The sequence below is a fragment of the Typopeltis vanoorti genome, chromosome 10, assembly GCF_054136105.1.
Source record: "Typopeltis vanoorti isolate ZY-2024b chromosome 10, IOZ_Tvanoo_1.0, whole genome shotgun sequence".
Lineage (NCBI taxonomy): Eukaryota > Metazoa > Arthropoda > Arachnida > Uropygi > Thelyphonidae > Typopeltis > Typopeltis vanoorti.
The window spans coordinates 4,398,230-4,424,667 of NC_143558.1; the positions used below are offsets into that span (position 1 = coordinate 4,398,230).

General features: G+C 34.7%; 1 protein-coding gene across 3 annotated transcripts in view; it reads right to left on the reverse strand.

Annotated features, from left to right (window-relative positions):
- Positions 1–26,438, reverse strand: part of Akt (AKT serine/threonine protein kinase) — a 236,926-nt gene that overhangs the window by 180,740 nt on the left and 29,748 nt on the right. For all 3 annotated transcript variants that reach the window (XM_090399753.1, XM_090399751.1, XM_090399754.1), the window contains exons 2-3: positions 23,322–23,460; positions 3,392–3,507 (exon numbers count right to left, since the gene is read on the reverse strand). In XM_090399753.1, the coding sequence (XP_090255879.1) occupies positions 3,392–3,473 (82 nt within the window). In that variant the 5' untranslated portion in view covers positions 3,474–3,507; positions 23,322–23,460. The remainder of the gene's footprint in view (positions 1–3,391; positions 3,508–23,321; positions 23,461–26,438) is intronic.

Genomic DNA, 26,438 nt, shown 5'->3' on the forward strand with positions numbered 1-26,438 from the left:
AAAAAAGAAAAGTAGATGCAGAGAATCATCAATTTCAAGACAACTGGATGGAGGATTATTATTTTATTCTGAATAAAGGTTTGCCTGTATGTTTGCTGTTGCAACGAATCCATATTTGTCAACAAAGAATATAACTTGAAGAGACACTTTACTTCGAGACGTGCGAATCACCCAAAAATTGATGGACAACTACGAAAAGATGAAATACAGAAGTTGAAGAACTTGGATACCCAGCAGCAAATGTTCAACAAGCAAAGAACGCAGCCCACAGCATTGTCAAAGCCAGCTTGGTGGTAAGCAAAAAAATCGCTAAGCATTCTAAGTCATTTGGTAAAGGAGAATTTATCAAAGAATGTCTGCTGGATGTTGCAAGTATAATATGTCCTGAAAAGAAAAAAGACTTTGAGAATATTCATTTGTCGAGACGTACTGTTGTCTGACGGATAGAAATTATGGCTGATGATATGGACATAAAAGGAAACACAATTAACCAAGTAAAAGATGATGAGTGGGAGTGTGATTTAGCATTCCTTGTAGATGTCACCGGATGCCTAAACGAACTGAATCTTAAATTGCAAAAACAAGGACAATTGGTTCGTGAACTGCATGGACATGTCAAAGCTTTTTTTTTGTAATAAACTAAGATTGCTGGAAAGTCAGATAAGAGCTAAAAATTGTTATCATTTTCCTACTCTAGCAACTCATAAAAACATCCCTAATAATTGTTATGGAGATGAACTGAAGGCACTAATAGAGCAATTTGATACAAGGTTTGCTGACTTCAAAAACAAAGACTCCATTTGCTATATTTGCCGTCCGATGGATGCTGATGTAAATAATGTGCCAGAAAACTTAGATGTAACTTATTGAGCTTCAGGCAGATTTAGTGCTAAAATCACAATTTAACAACATTGCTTTGACGGATTTTTATAAATTTTATTTGGTGGAAGAAAAATATACAAATTTACGTGCCTTTTCAAGAAAAATCATTTGTCTTTTCAGCAGCACATATATGTTTGAACAGTTTTTTTAGAGGATGAAATACAATAAATCAAAAATTCGGACAAGAATAACGGACGAAAACCTCGAAAATTCTATGCAATTATCCTTTAGTAATATTAACATCAATATTGATAGTCTCGTAGCTGAAGTACAAGGCCAATCTTCACATTAAATTGTTATGTCGTTCATTATATTATAAAATTTATGTAGAACTTTATACCAAAGCAGTATATTATAAATAAATGAAATATGAAGTAGCGACTTGTTTTAATTCATTTAATATTAATTTATTTTATTTAATAATTTGGTCCGGCCCTTGACTCGGAGACAGAATGATAATTTTGCCCCCGAACTAGGAAAGGTGGCCCATTCCTGATTTAAGGCAACGAATATGGAAGATCTTGTTCGGAACAGGTGAATGCTACAAATATTGTCAAATAAAAAGTGGAATGGACTGTACAGTAATCACCAATACTATGGAAAAGATCTGATTTTAGCAAAGATCAAATATGCAGGAAGAAGATGAACAAGAGAATGGAGTTCATGGATACTCAGAGAATAGCAGGGAAAACAGATGACAGGAGGTAAAGCAATGACATGTAGTGAATAACTAAAGAGGAGTGATCACCCAAATACATTAGTGTCCAAAACCTAAAGACTAATAATATTTTTCTGAAGATTAAAACTACGAATTCAGACTATTTCAAGTAGAAAGTGGGTACACATTCAGATTTTCTAATTGTGCACAAACAGATCACGTGGTAGCACTCAACAGGATAAAAGGCTGCGTTAAACGAATTGTGCTTGAAGGAAGCTCTTTTCATGAAGGAATAAAGTTGCAAACAGATTTTTTTTGTAATGTTTCAAAGAAATCATCTAGATGATTTCACTTAGAGAAGAATCATTGGAAAGCTTGAAGAAGGCCACAGAATTGCTGATATTGCCAGAGTTTGGAATCTCACATAATATTGCATTCAGGCTCTGGAAGCATTTCAAACCAATGAAATGTGTTTTAAATGTTTACTAAGAGATTGCTCTCACTCTACCACAAAGCATGAAGACAGATTTTTGGTTATAACAACAAAACATAATCACTGTACCGTGGCAGGTTATAGCTTGCAAGTTGGCACCATTCAAGCACAGGTATGTGGATATCTCGACAAACGGTGGCAAGACGTCTGCTACGAGTAGACCTGTAGTCTGAGTCTCTTTTTACACAGCTCATCGTAGAGCATGTTTTCAGTAGTGTTGTATGCATAAAACTTGGACAAGACACCAATGTGTTAATGTACTCTTTACAAATGAGAGTTGTTTTAGTCTTCCCTCCAATTCTAGACAACATTTGATCTGGCATGAGTGATACTGCTTGCCATTGTAAGAATGTTCTTGAGAGGGATAGGTATGCAAGTGCTGGGATCATGGAGTTGGGGAGACATTATACTTAATGGACACACTGAGCTACAAGTGCTGAAAAAGGGACTATAACTGGTGAACGATATTGCAATGAAGTTCTTCAACACCATGTTTGATTGTTCTGTGGTGCTGTAGGCGAAGAATTCATTTATATGGATGGCAATACCACATTGTACATGAGTAGTGGAGATACTTCTGGAGACTGAGGATAATAACTGAATCGAGTGGCCAGCACACTCCCTAAATCTCAATTCCATAGAAAATGTTTGGAATGGGCCAGTTTGCCTCAAAAACTCCTGAATCACTTGGTGCTAAGCATGGTACGACAATGTGAAAGGTACATCACATTTTGGGATGGATATATTCCATTCTGAAATATTTCTTTGCCTAGTTTTCTGTAAGCACTGTACATTAATTTCTTCACTACATCCTTAGGAAATTTGTAACTCTTGCCAAAAAGTATTGCAATTTAACCTGTATAAAAAAATTTATAACACTTTTTTTTTTTGTGCAACATAATTTATTAATATGTTGGCAATAAGTTAATATCTACATTTCGCTGTATTCATGAAAAATTTTTCATATACAGGTAAAAAATGTAGTTCATCCTCAGCTTTTGGACAACCATGTACAAAGGGTGGAACAAATCCTGAAAATGTCTAGAATGACCACAAGTATACAAATCATTCCATGGCTTATATCAGGTGGGTATGTTGGCTAGGAGATCAGTTGTAGATCGTGAGTAGCAACAGGATTCCAGATGGTAAGGTTCATATTCAAAAATTTTCATTGTACAGCACCTACAAGTGTACTGGTCAAGGACATTACTGTTAATACTAAATTCTGGAATTTTTAACATATATAACTGTAAAGAAGAAAATCATGTAATGAAAATTGAATATTATGTTTTTGCATATACTGACAGTTTCATGTTCACCAATAAATGTAAGAATATTAGTCAACAAAAGCAACTAACCTCTTTTCAGAAGCCAACCCTCTTTAACAATTGTTGCAGGAGGCTGTGGAAGCATCAAATCGGGCCCAGAGAGCCCACTCATTTTAAAAGGCCACTATGAAATCACTTCTTGTTATCTTTTGGAAAAAATAAATAAACTAATGTAGCATACTTCAATAAAGAAACTTAAAAGTGAAGTTAAAATGTAAAAATTAAAAGCTGGGCTTTCTAATTTCAGAAAAAATTAATAAATGTGAAATTATGCTAATTATTCAGGACTATGGTTGCCAAAGAGAAAGGACACATTAACTTAGGACACATTCAAATTTCAAAATACACCCAATTCTCCATTTACACAGTAGATTGGTTCCAGAGGAAACCGTGTAAATGAAAACTGTGTAAAAAAGAATATAGTGCATATGAAAAAATAGAATGGTTCCAGATGTGAAAACCTGATATGAACAATAAATTATTTTCAAACAAACCATATGAAATTCCATTAATTTTAATGGAATGTTTTTTTTATTTTAAATACTTATTTAAAGTACATACATACATATGTATCTTTCTTAAAGAAAATAGTGTACCACTAATAAAACAGAAATTTGAAAAGCTCCAAATACACCTGTGCATATCGTTATTACTTAAATTTTATTCATCATCACTTTCTGACAGTAGCCGCATTCTTTTGTGTGAGACTGGAATTAAATCACTTCCATCACTTGAAACACTTTGGTCATCCTGTTCATACTGTAATGGGGAAACGTTTTCTTCAGTAAAAGGAACTAAATTAGAACTAATTTCTATTTATTCTGAAGATTGATTTTTTTTTACCACGAACTCTGTAATTAATCATTGAGATCCTGTTTTGACTAGAACTTTGTATAATTCTTCATATCACACCATACATGACTTCAGTTCACATTTAAACTGTTCGGCATTTGGATCATGTGTAAGAAAATGACTTTGTAATTGACTACCCATTTGAAGCCCTTCTTCAATTAATCCTGCAGTAAGTGGAATCTCTTCATCATCATCACTTTTTTTCTTTTTCATGGACAGCTTCTATTATTTTGTCACCAACCATCAATTCTTCAACACCTTCAATAGACGAAAAATCAAATACTTCTCCGCCAACTGCATGTGTTAATCTGATGATATTGGGATATTCAGTTGTATGCAAAGGTACAATGGACAGATAAGAAGATCTTTTTAACACCTACCTCAGAAAACACAAGATAGATATTATTATTACCCCAAGACCTCATGGAGTCAAAGACTCATCTTGGAGGTCCTTTTATCACACACACATCTCATCATACCATGTCTTAAACACGCTCAAACTCCCCGCAGACACAACACTCTCAGGCAAGACATTCCAATCATTCACACTCTGCATGAAAAAAGGCCTTCCTCTCACACCCTCTTTATACAGTTTCCAGGGATGACCTCTGGTTCTCCCCTGATCTCCCACTATTCTCTGTAGAAATACAGAGAAATAATTCTCTGTAGAAATAGATATAAATTTATTACCATCATTATGCAAGTCAGGACTGGCAAAATAATGCTTTGGAAACCACTTCACATAGAATTCCATGGAAAAACTAATGTTCTGTATAGAAATAGTTACTAGTCAGAGAGACTATTTCTGGTCAATAAAGGCATACATACACTCCACAAACCTCAACATGTATGGCTGCATTACCCTGTCTAAAATTTTGGAGACAGTCATTTTAAGATCAACTAAACTAAATTTTAAATCTATAGTGCTGGATCTGCTCTGCAGATCCAGCACTATAGATTTAAATGATTTTATTTCATCTATAAACTTATTCCAACATAAAATTAAATTTAGATTGGACCTAGAAAGTGAAGGAAGATTACCCTTTATAAATGTTTTAATCACCAAAAATGCTAAAGGGCTTCACACAATGTATACTGCAAGCCTACCTACATCAGGCATTATCTCCATTCATCTTCTAGGAATTATGTTTCACAAAAATTGGCATCATTCAAAGGGCAGTCTCCATCCTAAGAGATGAGGAAAAAAAATGAAGAACTACAAATTCTTCAACAACTTGTTCACGATGAATATTCAAAAGAACTCATGCAGGCAAATCCAGCTCCACAGGCAAAACTTGATATTCACTACAACAACTCAGTTTCCATTCTTTACATTGGCATACTTTCTATCAAAATCACTAATCTCTTCAAAGATCACAACCCTTCTACAAATGTCCTGGAATATACAGAATTCTATGTTCTTGAGGCCGTTCATACATAGGCCAGACTTCAAGAAGTTTTGAAATAAGACGTGATATTGGGAAATCACCTATCAGATATTTTCATACATCAGACTTTTCAACCAAATTCAAACAATGCTGAATGACAGAAAACTCATGCCACCTCCAACGTTCCACACATTTCTATGATTTATATTGTAGCAGTTCTTATATAGCTTTGCCAACTTTATTTTTACATATTAACCCAGAAGAAGTCACAACATTTAACGAGAAAACTAACAGGCTCTTACTGTAGTTACTCATGACCATTAAAAAATAGTTTTTTTTTCTAGTTACAGTAAACCCTCATTACAGCAAACATTGTTATAATGAATTCATTCTAATAAACTGCCAGGCATCAAGAATTGAATACTGCTTAAGGAAGTTCTCCTGCAACAGCTCAATAAATGTATTTTCATTCTTCTCATCAGATTCTACTGCTACTAATCAATATTTGGATAATTAAAGTCTCCCATTATGATTACTCTTTTCGTGCTCATCTTTTGTATTTGGTGATGCATTTCTTCATCACTAGCAATTGATCCACCAGGTCTGTAACAACACCCCACTGTGTAATTTGTCTTGTTAGATTCCACCTCACACCAGATGGCTTCAAACTCACTGTCACATGAAATATTGTTAGTAGTATTACTACATTCATAGGTCTCAACTCTAACTGGATTTAAGTCATCTAATATCATTAGCAGCAAGCCCCCCCCCTCCTCTCCCATCTTTCCTAAAAATTCACTCTATCCTTCCTAAAAATACTGTACCCATGACACTCAATACCAGTTAGTAGGTCTGATTCTGACAGCCAGGTCTCATTAATTCCTACAATCTGAGGTCGCAACATACTGACTAAGGCAACAAACTATACCCCTTTGTTTCTGATACTCCTAGCATTCATGTACAGATATAATAATCTACCTGCATGTTCTTTTGTATACTCTTGTTTGCAGTCTGCCTGACACAGTTGGACAACTAGATCTCTATTCTTCTCTAATGCCTTACACATGTAGACATCTTTGCACACATGATGGGTCCGAACTGGACGAACACAAACCCGAAATCGTTCTCGCCTCGTCAACATTACCATTATTAACACGGTTATATACCATTGTCTTTCTTACACTCACATTCACACTATTCCTCCCTTTATAATTTAGTTTCCTTGACTCTCTGTGTTAGGTCTCATACCAGTTATTAGTTGTTCCAGACTCCTGACAAAACGCATTCAGGTATAGGCCATCCCTCTTAAACAAATCCAATCTTCCCTCAAACTCACTCCACACACCCAAAAACTCACATCCATTCCTTCTACATAGCCTATGCATCGAATTGGCTGCCACCATAACCCTTCTTTTTAATTCATTTTTATCATAGTGAGGTAAAATGCTAACGATTTTCACTTTCTCACTCTTACCTCTTCCAGCAACCCTTTCGTGTCCTCTCTCATGCTGAACTTATCTCCAGTTAAATCGTTCGTACCTACTATAACTATGATTTCGTTTACTTTTCTGTTTTTGAATTACTTGTATTATATTTTTAATTTTCGCTCCAGGAAAACTCAATGTTATAATACTCTCATCTATAGCATTTTTTATTACAGAGTCACCATACCAAATAACTTCTTTCTTTTTACTAACAACATCACTTACCTGATTTTCATTATTTCCTGACTTACCTGTTTCCTTGCTTTGTTGTTTCTTGTTTTCCTGTTCGTTTTTCTTTTTCTCCCTATGCTCATTTAAATGTCTCTCAACTTTTTGCAATTCCGACATTGTCTCTCTGATGATCTGCTTCAACTTCACTATTTTGGCAGTTAATTCATTTTCCTTAACCTCCTCCATATGCACAATAACCTCATTGGCAGGGCTAACCTTCTTGTTCTCGTCTGCGGTGCATTTTTTAGCATTACCTTTCTTGTCCTTTTTTGGCACCATTTTAAACATATACTAAATATTAAAATATCTTAATAAAAATATATGATAAAATACTAAATACACTATAAAACACTAAAATCTACACTAGTATACTACAAAAGACTAATTTTCTAAGGGAAAACACAATAAAAACAGACAAAATTCACGAACTTTACATGAGCACTAAATTCGCCGACCAACCGCTATGTATCCTCAAACCAAAACCACAATATTGATAATGATTACATTAATAGTCCCACTATATTATGCCTATGACAATATGTGTGCTCTTTGGCAGACACATCTCCTTTGCGAAAATTAAAATCAAAGTTTCTATGAGAAGTCTTGCCATCAACAAATGAGACTTGCCCTTGAATGTTTCTCGTGTCTTATATGGGATTCAAACCCAGGTCATTTCCAACTAAAGGAGGAATATTGTATTGCTTATAGAGTCAATGTTTTCTTCAGACAAAGAACTGAAAACAGATCTCCCAAGCAAACGTCAATTTTTATCCAGATAACTTTCAGAAGTTCAGTAAAAACTTGGGCAATATCTGTTTAAACATTTTTCTGTAATTAGTTGAGTGTAAATAATAATTTCCCCTTGAAGGTATCTCCACTTTCACATGGTAAGGAGGCTTGCCACGTGACAGCCTAGAGAGCTATACCGGCAGTTGCTTAGGTCTTATTTGGGTAGGAGTCAGACTAAGCGAGATCTCCTGGAAGTGGACAACAGCACATTCTAGAACTGGCATGAGGCTAGAGATATGTAATATCACCAAAGGACTCATGTCTGAGCAGCTATTTGGCATGGCTAAATCAGGGTTACTGGCAATAGAGAAGTGGTAGAGAAGGTAAGAAGGTAGAGAAATAAGAAGGTATTTCCTCTTACCTTCTCTACCACAATTCTGTGGTAGAGAAGGCAAGGGGAAACCACTCTATTCTCCTCCCATGACAACCACTGCCACAATGAAGAATGATAATAAAAGTGGACATACTTTTATCATCATTTTAGTACCTCCGGGCACAGAGAAAGGAACATGCACTCTTAATCTTGACACTTGCTGTGAGAACCTAAGATGTTCAAAAAACTGATACCTTTCTCAGCCACAATTCGGCACTTGGAATGTACAAGGATTACTACAAACAAAATGTAGAAACAGATTCAAAAAACAAGGACCACTTTAAATTACAGCTAGGCAATAAAATTTATTTTCTTGGACATCATTCTATAAGCAGAAATGAAGTAGCAATAATTGTCAAAAAATGTATGTGCAAATCAGTATTGTACTGATTTGTCAATCACACTCTTACAAATTTACGCCCCTACAAGTGATGCAGGCGAAGAGACCATTTACCTCTTCTACAGGGATTTTAGCCATAGATGCAATACCGAAAAGAAACATTTTGATCATTAAGGGTGATTTCAATGCAAAAGTTGGAAAAAGGAGAGACCACAACATGATAGTCCTGAGATCTCACAGACTAGGCAGCCAAAATGAAAGAGATGAAAGAAAAATCTGGGAGACAGGAGATTGGCCTGATGATTAGGTAAAATCCATTTTTATCCCAATACACAAAAAAGGAAATATCAACAAATGCAATAATTATAGAACCATAGCCTTGATCTCACATGCAAGCAAAATTCTCTTCTATATTATTAAAGAAAAAAAAAAAAAAAACAGCTAATGCCTTTTTATTCCCATATAGGGAGTAGGCGAGGCCATTTTAGCCCTATCTAACTTTTGGGAGACTGAGTGGGCAGTTCAATCTCCACTGGTACCCAATCAGAGATAGCTGGCCCAAGGATATCACTAATTAAGTGGCACGCATTGAAGAGGCAGCTCAACAAGTGCTGCCATCTTGTGGTCCCTAACACAATATATATTTAATGTCTGAAAAATAGTGTGGATTCTAGTCGATTTTCTTGAGTTTTACAGGATGAAAAACTCGAGTTTCCCAGAGAAAAAACCCGCTGCCCGTGCCAGAGATCAACTAACTCGGGAGCTGGTCTAAAAAAGGCTTAGAAAAATTTCCTCTAGTCGCAGACTAGATTCGAAACACCAAGTCTTCCTTCGTGCAGTGAAGTGCAGTGTGTGTAAACGCCACATCCACCGAGCTACACAGTCTTGAGCTGTGTAAATTATTAAAGAAAGACTTTAAAAAAACAAACAAAACAAAAAAAACAATATGTCGAGCAACAACTTCCTACAGAACAGACAGATTTTAGAAAAGGATGTGGAACCAGAGATGAAATTTCTAATTTAAAGCATTTGGTTGAAAAGGGCTCAAGAATTTAATATTCCCTTGTATATGTGCTTCAATGATTATGCTAAAGCATTTGACTGTCAGGTGGGAGGACCTGTGAAAAATACTAAGTAAATGGGCATCCTAGAACATTTGACACACCTTTTAAAACAACTCTATGAGAGGAATCGCTGAGTGAAGATGGATGGAAAAACACCTCAGTGGTTCAAAATTGAGTAAGATATGAGACAAAATGCATACCCTCCCAGGATCTATACAATCTTTATGGAGAATACATTACAAGAAAGGCATTTAATGGATACAATAGTGATTTCTCAATTGGTGGCAAAAAGATAAATAATCTTAGGTATGCTTACAATACAGTTCTTACTGCCAGCAACAAAGGAAAACTGGAGTCTCTCATTAAAAGTGTTGAATGGGAAAGCGTGAAACAGGGTTAAGAATTAATTGTGATAAAACAAAATACATGGCCATGGATGAAATGACTTTGCCCACAACATTGACTTCGAGAAGGTGGATAAATCCGTTTACCTTGAAGCGCTAATAAACACCAAGGGTGGATGTCAACCAGAATTTAAAAGAATTACCATGGAGAGGTCAGCAATGAGCAGTTTGTTAAGAAAAGGTCCAAGGTTTAGGAGAATAATGAGATCATCTGATATTTGGGTTGGTAAATAGGCAATGTGTTTAGATCAAATACAAAATCTCTTCTGGCCCAAAATGTGATTAGACTATGTGACATTGTAAATGAAAGAATTCTCACTTTGGTCACATTTCAAGACGTGATAATTACAACCTGGAAAAACTTATCATTCAGAGCAAAGTGGAAGGACAAAGAAAATGCACAAGACCAAGATGGTTGGACCAGATTAAAAAGATCACTGGAATTACACTGGAGTTGGCCACTGCTGCAACAAAAAACAGAAAGAAATGGAGAGACATTGTGGCTAGGATCTTGAGTCCTCAGATGTGAGGAGACTGAGCAGAAGAAGAAAAAATTAAAAAAAAAAAAAACTACTGGAATAATATTTTTATAGAGAATTTCAAGTATGAAAGTTCTCCAAAAATATTAACAAGATTAAGAATTTAAGCAGGAAACAAGTTTTTTTCTTCTTTTTTTCTCCCAGATGTGAGTAACAGGCTGAGTGCAAAGCTAGGTTTTTCACTTGAGATTTTTGGAATATGATCATGAAATGCCATGGCACACTTGCTAGAGAACAAAGACTTAGAAAGTAATCAGGATTTTTTTTTTTGTGTGAAGTGGGAGATACGGGCCCAATTCCAGTAAAGATTATTTTAATTATTTGATAAGAGCAAGCATTTCAGTTAAGAGGCAGACAGAGTAATCACTGTGAAATAGAGACAAAAAAATCATGGAGGTCACCTCATTTAGTACATATCACCAGTATGCCAAAAGGATAAAGGATTCAGATTGGCTATATGAAGAATGATGAGTAGAAAGAAAAGCTGGATAAAACACAGCTGAATTTACTAAGACGAGAACTTCTAGAGAGTTTGTTAAGAAAAGGTCCAAATACAAATTCTCTTCTGGCCCGAACTGTGATTAGAGATGGGAAATCAGTCTGAATTATGAATACTAGTCTACAAGGAAGATGGTTGTACTGTTAGATAATTAGACTCTAGAACATCATCCTTCAGAGATAAATAATCAGAAGTCACAGTGATAATTACAATGAGGAGGGTGGTAAAGGCAACAAGTGAAAACAGTGATATGGAAAGGAAATTTTGAGCCAAAGCAGATAAACCTCTGAAATGGAATGTCAGATGTAACAAATGCCTGAGTACCTTCTTACAGAAGAAATTATGCAGACTGTAGCTGATGCTCTGCAAGAAATAACTGACCAGGTTTTGATGCATATTCAGTAGTAGTACACATCATTTAAGTATGAATTGAAGCCATGAATATGATTTTTTTTGGTATGGATTTGTTGATTATTATTTTGTATTTATTTTTGTTGACCTTTTTGTGGTGCACTTTTGTTAATTTTTGTGGAGTTTTATTGTGTTTGCTATTTTATGTTTTTTTTTTTTTTTTTTTTGAATGTTCATATCTTTTGTGATAGATTTTTTTTTTTAAGACCTTCAATATAGCTCCCACACAAGAAGGTGTGCCTGGTAGCCTATCTAAGCCATGCTTGACAGTAACCCTCAAATACTGATAAACTCAGGACCCCCCCACACACACACACACAATGGCACAATATCTGATCTGGCAGTAGGATTATTCACTGACAGAAATCTTCCTGACACATTACCATCAGGGTGTGAACCACTATATTATTTAAGAGCCAGCCTGCCAAACTGATATACTGCTGTATCTTCACATAGAGGCTAATAAAGATAGTGGCTCCCTACTTAAAAATGGTGAGTTGAACATGTGCAAGAGGAGCCACCACACCACATGTACACTTAATGGAAAGGGGAAACAGGATAAAAACCAGAGACCCTTCTCTGACAGCCAAACACAGCTTCAAAATTATAATAACTAGTGCAAAGATTTCACTAAGTGAAAGTCATTCCACTAAAATGCTGTGATTTTATATCCATTAAAAACATAATATATAAAATTTATATATGATCCCCAGCAGATCTCCTTGCCACATCACTCATTAAAGGACTCAAACTTGAAAAAGGTTCAGAGAAACTGGTTTCTTCAAATTACCATCTACAATTATACTTCATGACATTGGGGACAGCTTCCTTTTTTTCAGATTTCCACATCATTGCTGAAGTACTCCAGGGGCTTTGCACTCTTTCTCTTATACATAAATTATTTTCTCACTAATCTCAAATTCCATCTATAATTCTATTGATAACAGTGCATTCCATTCCTCTATCATTTAACAAACTCTACAGTACTCATATATTCCAAACTATGGAATCAGTAATCAATGCATTAAACAGCCATACTACAATGAAACAAGAACAACCATGTCAATTTCAATGCCACTAAAACACACTCCTATCTTATTTAATGTCCATAACCTACCTCCCGCTCACCTCTGATAATACTCTGCTATCCAAACAAGATCAGGTATCTCTCTTGGACTGAATTGGACACCTATAGTAGTCTCTTCTGGCATAACACCAAATTCAGAGCCTCTTCTTCTGTAATCTCTTAACATTTACATATCATAAATTCACCCTACTTAAGAACAGTGTTCTCACATTTGGAATAGTGCACCAAATTCCTAAAAATGTTTAATACTATCCAGAAGAGGGATAGTATTTGGTTGATTAATGACACTTCACCAACTCCGGTCACTTTCTCAAAAGCATTCTTTGTTGTATAATGAAACCTGTGGAGCATTCATGACAGAAACATAAGCTGGGTTCTGGCTCTTATGCCTCTTCTATAGGTATTTTTGTGGCACTATTCTGGCGAAACATCAGACCATTCCCCCCCCCCCTTAAGCCTGTAAACGTACAATGGTCATCATACGATGAGTGTCCAAGCTCAAACATACCAAACCAATTTCTCATCCTCTTTCTCCTCTTTCATTCCATCTACTTCTGTGTTGTGAAAGTCTTCAATACTCAGTTTTTCCTTTTAGTTATTCAAAAATAAAAGCATAACAGCTTCCTTTTTTTTTTTTTTTTTTTAACCACATGCCCATACATGGTACTGTTGTGTTATATGTTTTGCAACTGCTTGTTTGTGTGCATGTGTAGTTCATATAAAAAAAAAATGTACTCAATTTGTCATGTGATCTGACTGGCCATTTCACATTGATGTCTTCAGCATTCTCCAACTTAATAACAATATATCATTTAAGTTAAGGGATATTACATCCCATATTGTTTCATAGCCGAATAAGAAACTCAAAAAGTTTCATGCCGAATATAGAAACTATATAAAGTTCGGCGAGTACAAGTAAGCAAATACCTGGATAGTGCAACACATAGTCCCTCTAGTAGTGCAACACTGGAGCAACTCATAGCAAGGGTGGAGCAAGCTCCAATCACTGTTCTTGGTATTTACCCACAATGTGAAACCCAGCTCCTAGGAGCTGTATTACTGTTCTACATTATGAGAGAAGGTCACTACCCAGACCGGTTTCAACCTTTATTGAGATCTCATCAGTGAGTAGGTAGACCTAGATAATACCAAGTTTGTAGCAAACAGAACTTACATACCCTACTATAAGAATTGCCAAGAAGGTGTCCTAATAAATTACTGATTATATGAAGAGCCAAAGGCTTCAATTCAGCGATGTGAAATTATTTAAGTTAAGGGATATTACATCCCATATTGTTTCATAGCCGAATAAGAAACTCAAAAAAAAAGAGTTTCGTGCCGAATATAGAAACTATATAAAGTTCGGCGAATCCAAGTGTAAGCAAATACCTGGATAGTGCAACACCAGGGCAACACACAGTCCCTCTGGTAGTGCAACACTGGGGCACTACCAGAGGGACTGGTAGTGCCCAGTGTTGCACTATGTGTTGCCCTGGTGTTGCACTATCCAGGTATTTGCTTACACTTGGACTTGGACTTGCCGAATTTATATAGTTTCTATATTCTGCATGAAACTCTTCGAGTTTCTTATTCGGCTATGAAACAATATGGTATGTAAGATCACTTAACTTAAATAATTTCACATCGCCGAATCGAAGCCTTTGGCTCTTCATATAATTAGTAATATATCATTTGTTACTTTTCTCTATTATCCTGACCTCGCATCAAGAAACAATCTGTATCTTATAGGTTACTCTCAAAGTAACAACCTAGATAGAGAGTGGCACTAGAGTAGCATATACTACAAGTAGTGTTGAATGTGGCTCACAGATAAGACTTAATTTAATGAAAATTAATAATTTCAGTAATTACTTTTGCTTTTATTATATGTACTTTAGGCTGTAAAGTTGTGCATGTGTGTGTTTGTGAAATTTAATATACGATATTATATAGAAAGTGCTTTTCATGGCACCAATGCATACCAGGAAAATGGCAGATAAGGCTTCCTTGTTCATTGAACTCAGCATGAGGGATTTTGTAACGATGTAATGTGTGTTTTATGTATTTGTTACAAAGAGTGAATGGTTTATGGTATGAAAGTAAGAGTGGAGAGACAGAGAGAGAGCCAAAGTTGGTAATGTTTTGTGTGCAAATGCAAGAAATGCAAATATGTGAAAAGCAGGAGAATGAAATAATATTAATGATGTAAGGCAGGACAACAAAAGTTACAGAGAATGTGGAAGAAGAATGGAGAACCTATAGAACAAGTGAACATTTCAGCTACTTCGACACGATTTTTAGTTAAGATGGAAAATCAAATATGGAAATAGACAACAGAATCAACAAAGCTAGTATGGTAGGAAGTCAACTGAATAAATAAGAGAAAAATTAGTCAAAAAAATAAATTAGTTGTGTATACAAGACAGTGTTTAAACCAATTTTAACTTATGGATCTGAGAGCTGAATCAGAAGTAAAAACACTTGACCAAAGACTCACAAGATATGAGAGTCCTGAGAAAGATTAAGGGCATCAATGGCAATATCATATTAAAAATGAGGTTATTAGGAAAGAACTTGAGATTATCAGCATCCAAGAATGCATTAGCAGAGCTAATCTCAGGTGGTATGGTCACTTAAATAGAATGCGAGAGGAAAGATTAGCAAAACAAGTGTTCTCTACCAGGTTGGCAGGAAAATAACCCAGAGGAAGACCCAGATATAGGTGGATTGAAACGGTACAAAGTGCCTTAGACGACAGAAATATAAGATCTGATAATGTTGGAGTCTTGACAAGTAACAGACTGATCTGGAGGAAAATTGTAGATAGGAAGTTAGTAATGATGTAAATTTTTCAAGTAGGACTATCATATCCTGTACACCCCTTGAGGGTACATGGCAGGAATTTGATGATGATGATGTGAACAATGGTGTGAAATATGCATGAGAGCATGAAGGAAGTGGCTGAAAGTAATATGCATAAAGAGGTGACAGTAAGGAGTGAAATAACACTTACATGGCATCCTTCACAAGACAAAACATGAGGTAGAGTAGAAGAACCGATTATTGTGTTGTACATCTGAAAGAAGAAAAGTATGAAAGTATGCAAGAAACAGGTTGTAAGCAAAAGATATTATATGGAGATTCGATAATAAGCGGTGTATTTAACGAGAATTTGGTGAAATCATGTTTCCCAGGTGCAAAGATCATGGATGAGTGAGGCTATTAGTTTGCATATGGGAGAAATGAAAGGATTGATTGTTTTGATTGGTATGAATGATTTCAATGGTGAGAAATATGCAATGAGACAAGATATGCAAGAGTTGTTGATAGAAGAGAAAAAGAAGAGCAAGAAAATAAGAAATGCAAGTGTGCTGCCTTGGTATGATAGGAGTAAAATGAGAAGAGTTATGATTGCAAATGAGCCAATGAGAAGATTGTGCAGGAGGAATGGTGTGCAGTTTATTGATGTATGGAGTGAATTTGATGGGTGAAATTACTTCCATATACTACCTGATGTCTGAAGACAATGCAGGAAAGTACAGGAGAGTTTATACTTTCCAGCAGAGTCTGGAAAGTACAAACTCTGGGAAACTAGAATTATTAGGGTGGGGCATACAGTCAAGTGTGGGTTCAGCCACCTCTTAAAACAAATGAATGTGTGTACAGAAATCATTATGCAATGGTAATTTATTCATATTTTATAATAAAATGACAGTAGAATTCAAATATGGGATATTGCTGGACTTTGCAAAGGCATTTGACAGAATACCACATGGAAAACTACTACAAAAGTTGGAGCAAATGGAAATGAATATGATGCCAGTAGCGTGGATAGGTGTGTGTGACTGACAGACAGATACCGGAGTAGTATATGGTGGAGTAGAATTTAGGAGAATGAGGGTGACTAGTGGAGTACCTCAAGGTTCTGTACTAGAGTTACTTCTCTTTAATTTATATACCAATGATATGGGGGATAATTTATCAATTATTTTTATGTTATAAAAATAATTGATAAAGGAGATATAGATATCCTGCAGCATGATTTCAATAAATTGACATTGTGTGCAAATAATAATGATTGCCAATTTAATGTTGCAAAATGTAAGGTTATGCAATTTAGGTTAAAAAGGTTCCATAACATGTATCACTGGACTGCAGGATAGCTATATATCCAAGACTAGGAACTTAGATATAATAATGGACAGAGTTGAAATTCGGAGGGCATATTGCAAAAGTTGGTAAAGTGGCTCAAAGGATTACTTGGATGTTGAAAAACATCCAAATAATTCCTATATACATGACAAATAGAGAGAGAGAACTAGGGATGGTCATGTAAGATTATGTAACAATGTGCAGACTAGATTTTTTTTTTTTTTTTTTGCATGGAGAGTAGCAAATGAGTGGATTGGATTGCCAGAATTAGTTGTGATTGACCTGGCAGTGAATGAGTTTAAAGAATGAATTAAAATCCACACTAACTTTTATACACAAATAACCTCTGATATTTTATCACAGGTTATTTGTGTATAAAAGTTAGTGTGGATTTTCCACGATGAGTCTCTGAACTCCATGGAGATTCCAGTATAATAATACTGAAGATTATCGTAACTATATTCTTTAATTTTGAGATATTTCAAATTTCAAAATGGGAAATTCTACAAACACACTCTAACAATAAATTTAGTTTAATCCTTTATCCAAGTTGCCTGGTATTGTACTACCTACCTCAGTCCTGAAGAGATTTTCAGGCACAAACTTTGTTTGCTCACACTTGAATAAAGGATTAAACTAAATTTATTATAGTCTAACCAAGTGCAAAATAAACTTTCAACTACAAACACACTCATTTGTGCATTACTGAATTTAATAACATTATTGAATAGACCAACACCAACACTATTGCTGTATTAAAAATGCTAAAAGATAATATGAATTTATTCTCTGTATATGTTATAAAAATAGTATATAGTTTTGATATATAAGTTTTTTTTTTGTTTTTTTTTAAATAGAGATCAAGCCAGAAGAATAACACTTGATCAAATCAGCGTCATTTTAGAATACTATTTGAATTGTAATGTAGCTTTTCTCTGTATATGTGTATGCATACTCCAGGTAAACCTTAATATGAAGGTCAAATTGTCGGGAAATTAAAGTAATTATCCTTAACACAATAGTATTCTCCATAATTTATCAAAATGAATGCTGATCACTGTGTAATATTAAAAGAAAGAATTCTGGGTGTAAAATTGAAAGGGTACAAATATAAGGATTGCTATTCAGAATTAATGATGAGATGGATGTATTATACTTATCAATTGCATATGGTTTGTGAGCTAGTGTGTTTTTGAAGGGAAAAACAAGATAAATCCTGAGAGTACTATCTGGAATTAGTTTTCCCTGATTCAACTTGCCATAAAATATTTTGTTTCATGTCCCTAACGGATATGAGTGCAAGCCTTTTAAACAGAAATTCACGTGTCATACACGTGCCACAAAGGAAACAGAGATATAAGAAAAAATGAAAAAGGAAATATAGTATAATGAAAATATTGCTGCTAAAAGGAATTTTAAGATATGGTATTAACACATTAATGGAGGAGAATATTAAGTACATGGTATGGTGAGTGCGAGAAGTCAATTTATTGCATGTATGTTCTCTGATTAGGGTGGGCATATTTTCACGAAGTTTATATGGCATGTTAGTTCAAGTTTTTCTGTAGAGTTTTTGTAAAATTAGCATTTTTGAACTGTCTTAATGATATAGAAAATCTCAAATACAATTCAAACTTTTCAAGTTTTATATAGATTATATATTTATTTGCTGTAAAAAATTCGATTGATCTCATCCATCCCTTTAGGATGGGTAGAGAGTCCCCTAACAAGGGGTTCACAATGAAATTAATGCAGCCAGTTTGTCACTCCTTGCAGCATCCCTCCTAAGGGTAGTGTTCATGACTGTAATCTGTGTGTGTTCATGGGGCCGGTTTGCCAGCTTGTGCTTCATAACCATATGCCTGGAGAAGGAGTGCCCTCGGTTCGATTCCCGTCGATGATGTGAGGAGCATAAGGATCTTTCTCAGCCATAGCCAAGTTAGCCGGTCTTGGGCATGGACAGCAGGATATTTTCGCCAGTTTATCTGGGGTTTTTCATCCCGCAAGCTTTGCGGGATGAAAAATGAGAAAGATCTTTAAGTTCCTCACGTCATCGATGAGAATAGAACCTAGGGCACACCTTCCCTAGATATATGGTTGTGAAGTGCAAAGCCACTAGGCTAACCGTGCAGACTATAAAATATGTGCTTTACATAAATTGTTTGTTGTCTGCATTATAAAGAGGCATGATCACATATTTTTGGCAACATAAAATTTGAAAGAGGATGTTAAAACACATGGATTTAGTTAGATACTGTGTGTACGGTGCTACAATAAAAATGTTTTGTTGTTTGTATGCAGTCTAGTATCTGTAGGGGGAAGGAGGAGAGTTTTTCATTATGTAAGGTAATCTTCATTCAAGTTGTTTCTAATTATACTAATTGTCACTAAACAGGGTGAAATGTCTCTGAACTATATGTAGCGATACAATAAAACTACTTGTTTTTCTTGCATCTGCAGTAAGGTGCTGTTGAATAGAAGTATTGAGTAAAAATGCACCTATTCCTGAATAAAACTAAATCCTACGTGAAGAGGGCTGCATATTTTGCAACAAAATACTGGCCTATGCAGGATATCAATTATTGATATGATAGAAGAGTCACTGACAAAAAATTTAGACCAAAAAAAAAATCATGATCAAGGTAGAATTTCATAAACAGGAATATAATTCAAGATGATTGGAAATTATTTATATATACATTACTATGTAAATAGTGTAAGGCTGATCATTAAAAGAAAATTCTTAGAAAACAAAGTGAAATATAAATAAAACAGAAATAAATAACAAATTGTACAAGATGATTTGTTGCTCCATCCAGGGCTGTACTTATGCACAAGTGCACATGTTTATCTAGAGTATGTAAATCTAGCTGGGAGCCCCAAAAAATTAGGACTAATTTAAGGATCCCAAACAATGAGAATTAAAATTGAAGAATTAAAAGAATAATTAAAACTTAACATAAAAAAATTAGGATTGTTTTCTGTTAAATTTCCTATATCACTATAATATACAGGGTGTTCGGGATAAATTTGACATATTTATAATTAATTATATTTTTCCGTAAGTTACATGTATTAACACACACTTCTCTTCATTTAAAAGTTTGGACCCTTCTTCATTCATATACAAGATGTCAGAAAGGATGGATAGCTGGAACCCACCTGAATCATGGAAGAGAATAACTTGTATCATGATGATTCGTGTCCGCCATCAAAATAAGGATATTACGACTGCTGCCCAATGCTCCCTGAATACAGTAAAAACAATCAGGCATGAACTAGAGACTTGCAATGGTGACTACGAGGATGTAGCAAGAAGAAAGATCCCTAGCAGACGATCTGATTGCGTTCGTACAGCAGAATTCCTCGCAAATCTGCAGGAACAGGTGTTGAAGAACCCTGGCATTGGAATTCGGGCTTTGTTCGTGGAGTTGCTAACTGTAGTCAAGCCCTGGATAACAAGGGTAGCCAATGGTAGGCCGTATGTATGGCAGCAGGATTCGGCCCCTTGCCACACCTCTGGGAAAAGTCAAAAATGGTTGTCTGAAAATTTCTACGACTTCACCAGTCCAAATGTTTGGCCTCCAAACTCCCCAGACCTTAACCCCATGGATTATTTTGTATGGGGCGCAGTTGAAAAAGACACCAATCGCACTTCCAGTAATACAAAAGCCCAGTTAATGGATAAAATTAAAACAGTTTTTGCGGCCCTTCCCAGGGAGACTGGCATCAGCTTGTTCGAGGTTCCGAAGCAGAATTGAAGCTGTGATCGATGCTAATGGTGGTTATTTTGAGTAAATCTTGTTGATAGTATTGTAATTAACTCTGCCTGTAATGTTTTTTTGTCAATTCATTAAATTTAATAGATACAAAGAAGATTTTCTTTTTCCTTACGAAACTGTCAAATTTATCCCGAACACCCTGTATATAGCTCAGAAAAAGGGCATCATTGCATCCAACCAACATCTAAATCAGTGGGTCTTAACCTTTTTAGTGATCGGCACCCCCTTAAATTTAAAAATAAGTCCTAGCACCCCCTTGAAAAATGTGTTTCGATTTCTTTATTTAGGAAATTACATCTATTGCAAGATAATTTATTTATTGAAAAATAAACACATACACTTACATATACATACAAAACAATATCTCAATTTTTAATGGCTATGTTGTTGTTGTTTATTCATAATACTTTTGAAGTGAGGCTCCTTTTTTGAAAGAGCCATGCATAAGTCATCACTTGCATTTAAGCAATTTCTGGCTTTTGTTTTTATGTGCAAAAGTGATGAAAATCCCATATCACACAGGTAGGTGGTGGCAAATGGTAAAAGTGTCTGCAATACTGTTTTTGCCAGGTGTGGATAAGGGTCTAACTGTGTACACCAGAATTGTTCTAAGTCCAGTTTTTCAAATTCCATTTGAATACGTGCATTGGCTCATATTTCAATAAGATCGTGTTTTATTAAATAGCTGTCATCCATTGAATCTGGGTCAAACAGAAATGGATCCAGTATCCATCTCTGAACTTTGCTAATATTTCCCACGGTAAAGTATATCCATGAAATGATTCATCAATTGTTGGAGGTGCATTGCAATTTCAGGTATAATTATTATTTTCTCATTTTCTAGAACGATTGAATCAAGCAAAGGAAAGTTTGCAAAATTCCCATTTTCAACTTGACATTTCCAAATTTTTAGTTTTTCAATAAATGAAGATAATTTTTCACTAGCTGTTATGTTCTTACCAAATCCTTGCATTGATGTGTTTAATTCATTCAAGTGGCTAAATATATCTGCTAAGTAGGCTAGTCGAAGTATTGCTTATCTTTTTTCAAAAGATTTAACTAAATCATAATTTTGGTTAGTAAGAAACTATATAATTTCCTCGCGCAATTCAAAAACCCTGCTTGGCATGTGGCCCTTGGAGAGCCACCGTACTTCAGTGTGATAAAGAAGCACAGTATGAACAGCACTGATTTCTTCGCACAAAGCACAAAAGATATGATGATTAAGCACTTGTCCTCGGATATACTTTACTACATTTACTGCAGTAGTTAAGTGTTGTTTTAAATTCTCTGGCAAAGCTTTTGATGCAAGTGCATGACGGTGCAACATGCAATGCATTATTGTAACTTGCAGTATTTCTGTCTTGATGTATGAAAAAAATCCAGAATTTTTGCCCAACATTGCAGGGGCACCATCAGTGCAAATTGAGCCTATCACATTCATTGGTCTTTGATGTTTTAAAAAAAAAGTTTTTAATATGATTGAAAACATCAATTCCTTTTGTCGTCAATTCCAGTGGCTCACAAAATAAAAATTCTTCTAACATTTCCTAATGTATCGCACAAATACCAATAAACTGACTGCAATTATCAACATAAGTTGACTCGTCCAGTTGAATACTCACTTTTAGAGGGCTGGCTTTGATATCTTCTACTACTTGCATAAAATATCAACACTGAGATCTTGAATGCGCGATCGAATCACATCGTTCGATAATGGAAAAAAGAAGTTTTTTTTTAATTTTGACATATTTAAATTTTTATATATTTTTCGTATTTATATCCTTTTCTTCATATTTATACAAAATCCTGAATATGTAAAAGAATCAACTTGTTTTTCAGAATTTTGTTATCTGCCGTTGTTTTTGATTTTTTTGCTGAGATTATCATTCTGATTGGGGTGGAGTGGTAATTCAGTCCAGTAACTTATTGGACACACAAATATAATAACAAAATTATAAATTATTAATTCATTTGCCAGTAATGAAATTATTTCTTCTCATACCTGTTCTTGCTCACTCTTATATATGGCATTCTCATATAGCTCATTAATGTTGGTTCACATATTTACACCTTTTAGTAAGTCAAATATACCAACCAAACATAACATTCTACTTTATTGTTTTCTAATATACCATGACACAAACACATTCCTTTTCCTGCTTAACACAGATATCATAACAATCGATGAGGCCATCATGATATGTGGAACATCTGCCAACAGCAAACTATGCTGGAATGATGTGTGTCCTCTGGCTCCGTCCCACAGTCAAGGTGGCAACAGCAGTTTCCTGCTTTTCCTGGCATGAATATTAATTGGTAATGGCAAACACAAACCAACTGATGGCTACTAAATTACTTTAGCTAAGAGAAGGCAAAGTGAAATGCCAATTTAGAAAACTGCCATGAGTAAATGAACAAAAGTTTTTAATAACACTTTATCTTTATTACCATATCATTCAAATTCTTAAATTATAACAATCACTCTCAAATATGTTTTGAAACAATGTTTGCTACAGTATTTATCAATAATTTAATTTATTTATTTAATTCAGTATACTTTACCTCTGTTTTTCAATTATATAAATTAGCAGTATATTAATACATCAACAACAATATATTTGAACTACTAATTCCATCTGCTTTTCAAGCGAAACATTTAAAAATGTTTGCTACATATTCATCTTAGACTTCATGATAAAACCTAAAATAAGAAAAAAAAAATTATAAATGAAAAAGTTAAACTGAAAAATAAAAATATATTAAGAACATTGATAGATAATAAACTACTCTTCTGAAGCAGAAAAATTATAAAGCAGTATAAACCTGATTCATTCATTCATGTCAACAACATCTTAACTATATTATACATGTTCGTGTTTAATACAGACATGTCAGATAAATGTGTCTGTCTACAAACATAAATATACTTTCCTCTCTCTAAAGCAAGTACTGTTTATAACAAACTTGCTAACTAATAGTAAGTCCTGACTTACTATTAGTTAGCAAGTAAACTATACTTACTAACTAAAACATTCAAGATTTGTTCAGAATGAAATTTCCTGAGGCAAACTACAGGGAATTTCAGTCTGAACAAAATCCACTATTACAAACTATTTCTGTTTGTAATAGTGAAACTATTTCTGTTTGGAATATTAGGAAACTCATTAGGTCATTGAGTTTTCTAATAGGGATTTAAAGACTCCTTTTTACTGATAATCAGGTGATAATTACAGATTCTGAAGAAACCTTCAGAAAGCTGGAGATTTTTAGAATGATAATCTCAACAAAAAAATCAAAAACAATGCCGATAACAAAATTCTGGAAAACAAGTTGATTCTTTTACATATTCAGGATTTTGTACGAAGATGAAGAAAAGGATATAAATACAGAATACCTAAAAATGACGTGTAATAAATTCTGTGCTCAAACCTACTTGGTACAAGACTTAAGAGATTATAATACAATACTTTTACCAATGCTACTATATGGAAATAAAATTTGGGCAATAAAACAAAACGAAAAAAAAAAAGAAGAGCATATTAAAAGAATGTACTGTCCAAACAACTACTTCAGCATAATTCATCAGGAAAAGAAGACCAGGTCATCCACTGAAGAGTCTCTTGATGAATAACAAACAACCATGTTTTAACTCGGTTGTTTGTTATTCATCAGGATAATAAGAATATTCAGGACTAATTCGGACTTTTTTTAAATTAACACTATATATATATATATATATATATGTTTATCAGCATGTTTTGCTGTCTATGTTGCTGACAGCATCTTCAGGAGGTTATTTAACATAAATAAAAATCGAAACATAACAAAATATTTCTCAACAGCTGCTATTTCTATAAACTGAAAATATTGGAATGTTACACATATTAATGTATCCAAATGTTGTGAAGAATCGTTTCTTGGTTTCTGTTTAGTGTGTCTTTTGAATAAATGACTGCCGATGACTGCCTTGAACATTCTTGTTGAGGTAATTAACTTCCAACTAAGGCATGGAGGATACTTGCCAATTCATCATGTGATGCTATACGAGGATGTGCACTGCAAATCCACTTTTTTCTTCCCTTTTGTTTTCAACATGCTCTTTTTCTTTTTTCTTTCTTTTTTTTTTTGATTTCAAAACTTCTCCCAGTTTGACCTACATACATCTTTCCACATGAACATGGAATCTTGTATATTCTAGCATGCTTATTATTATTATTAATACCTGACACCTCCAAGGAGTCTACTCTCCAGCACTCAATCCATCAACTATAGCGAACTGCAGCTACACCACCGCCATCTACTGCTCACCACCAGTATTTTCACAGACAATCACAAACATCCATGCCCACAGTGGGATTTGAACCCACAGCCTTTTGGCTGGAAAGTGGATACACTAACCACTCAGCCAACCAGCCACTTATAAAATGGAACTTTGTCTTTTAAGGACATGTAGGAAACTTCATAAGATGGGCTGTTCTAATATTCACTGATTTTAATATTTGGACTATTTTTCCTGAATGCACTGCAAATACTTAATTACAAAAGGTACTGTATGGATACAGTACCTTTGTAATTAATTACTGGGCTATCATTCTTTTCTTTTAATTTCATCATCTTTTAATACCTTTAATGCTTTATTTTTTTAAGCTTCTGATAATACTTAATTTTTGTTGGAGATGATGAAATGAGCTTGCTTGTAGGTATCTGCCTGTGTATGTGTTTTGGGTTTCTTTCCTACAGACTTCCAATGATGATAATTCTCCAGCAATGTTTTTGTTGATAAGGATGATGTCTGGGAATGGTAATTTTCTGTCCTTTTCTACTAATATAAATTTGATTTTCAGATGCCAATTGATTATTCCATGTATAAGTTGGCAATAGGAGGAGGCAATAAAGGTGAGCCAATTGTCAGGCCATATATTTGGCAGTAAAATTTTTCTTTCCAAATAAAAAAAAAAGAAAAAGAATTTGAGGGCACTGATGGAAGAGACATGTGATGTCAGAAGGAAATAGGTCTTTAAGGATCTCTATTCATTCTTCCACAGAGACATTGATAAATAATGAGACTACATCTAAATAGCTAATATGTCTGATGAGGAAATTTATATGTTTGAAAGTTTATCTACAAAATGTGTCCAAGCTCTTTAAATGAGAGCTTGTATGTTCAATATGAAGCTTGAGGAAGTGAGATAGGTATTTAGAGAAAAAATATGTTGAAGAGCTTTTGCCATCAACTATTGGATGGAGGAGGATCTCCAGCTTTATGTACTTTAAACACACTGTATAATCTGGGAGGGATGGAGTAGAGTATGATATTCTTATACAATCATTCCTGAATTATCTTAGAGACCAACTTTGGAATTTCCTTTGGCCTGCTTGGCTAATTTCTTCTCATAATATGATTTTGCGTTCCATATTATGCTGTCACCTCATCTCGGAGGTGCACTGTACTGCTTATAATCTTGTTGATCATCTCTCTCATAACGTTTTTTTCCTCAAGTCTTGATTGATGATACTACTGACCTTGGGTATGCACAGTTCAATATTGTTTCCTTCAGACAGCCCCTTGACTATTTTCCATGTAGTGCTAACATTCTTGCTTTACGCCATGGTAATGCTTCAAGCTGCCTCCTAAGCTTGTCATAATCACCTACCCTGTAGTTCTACATATACTCCTCC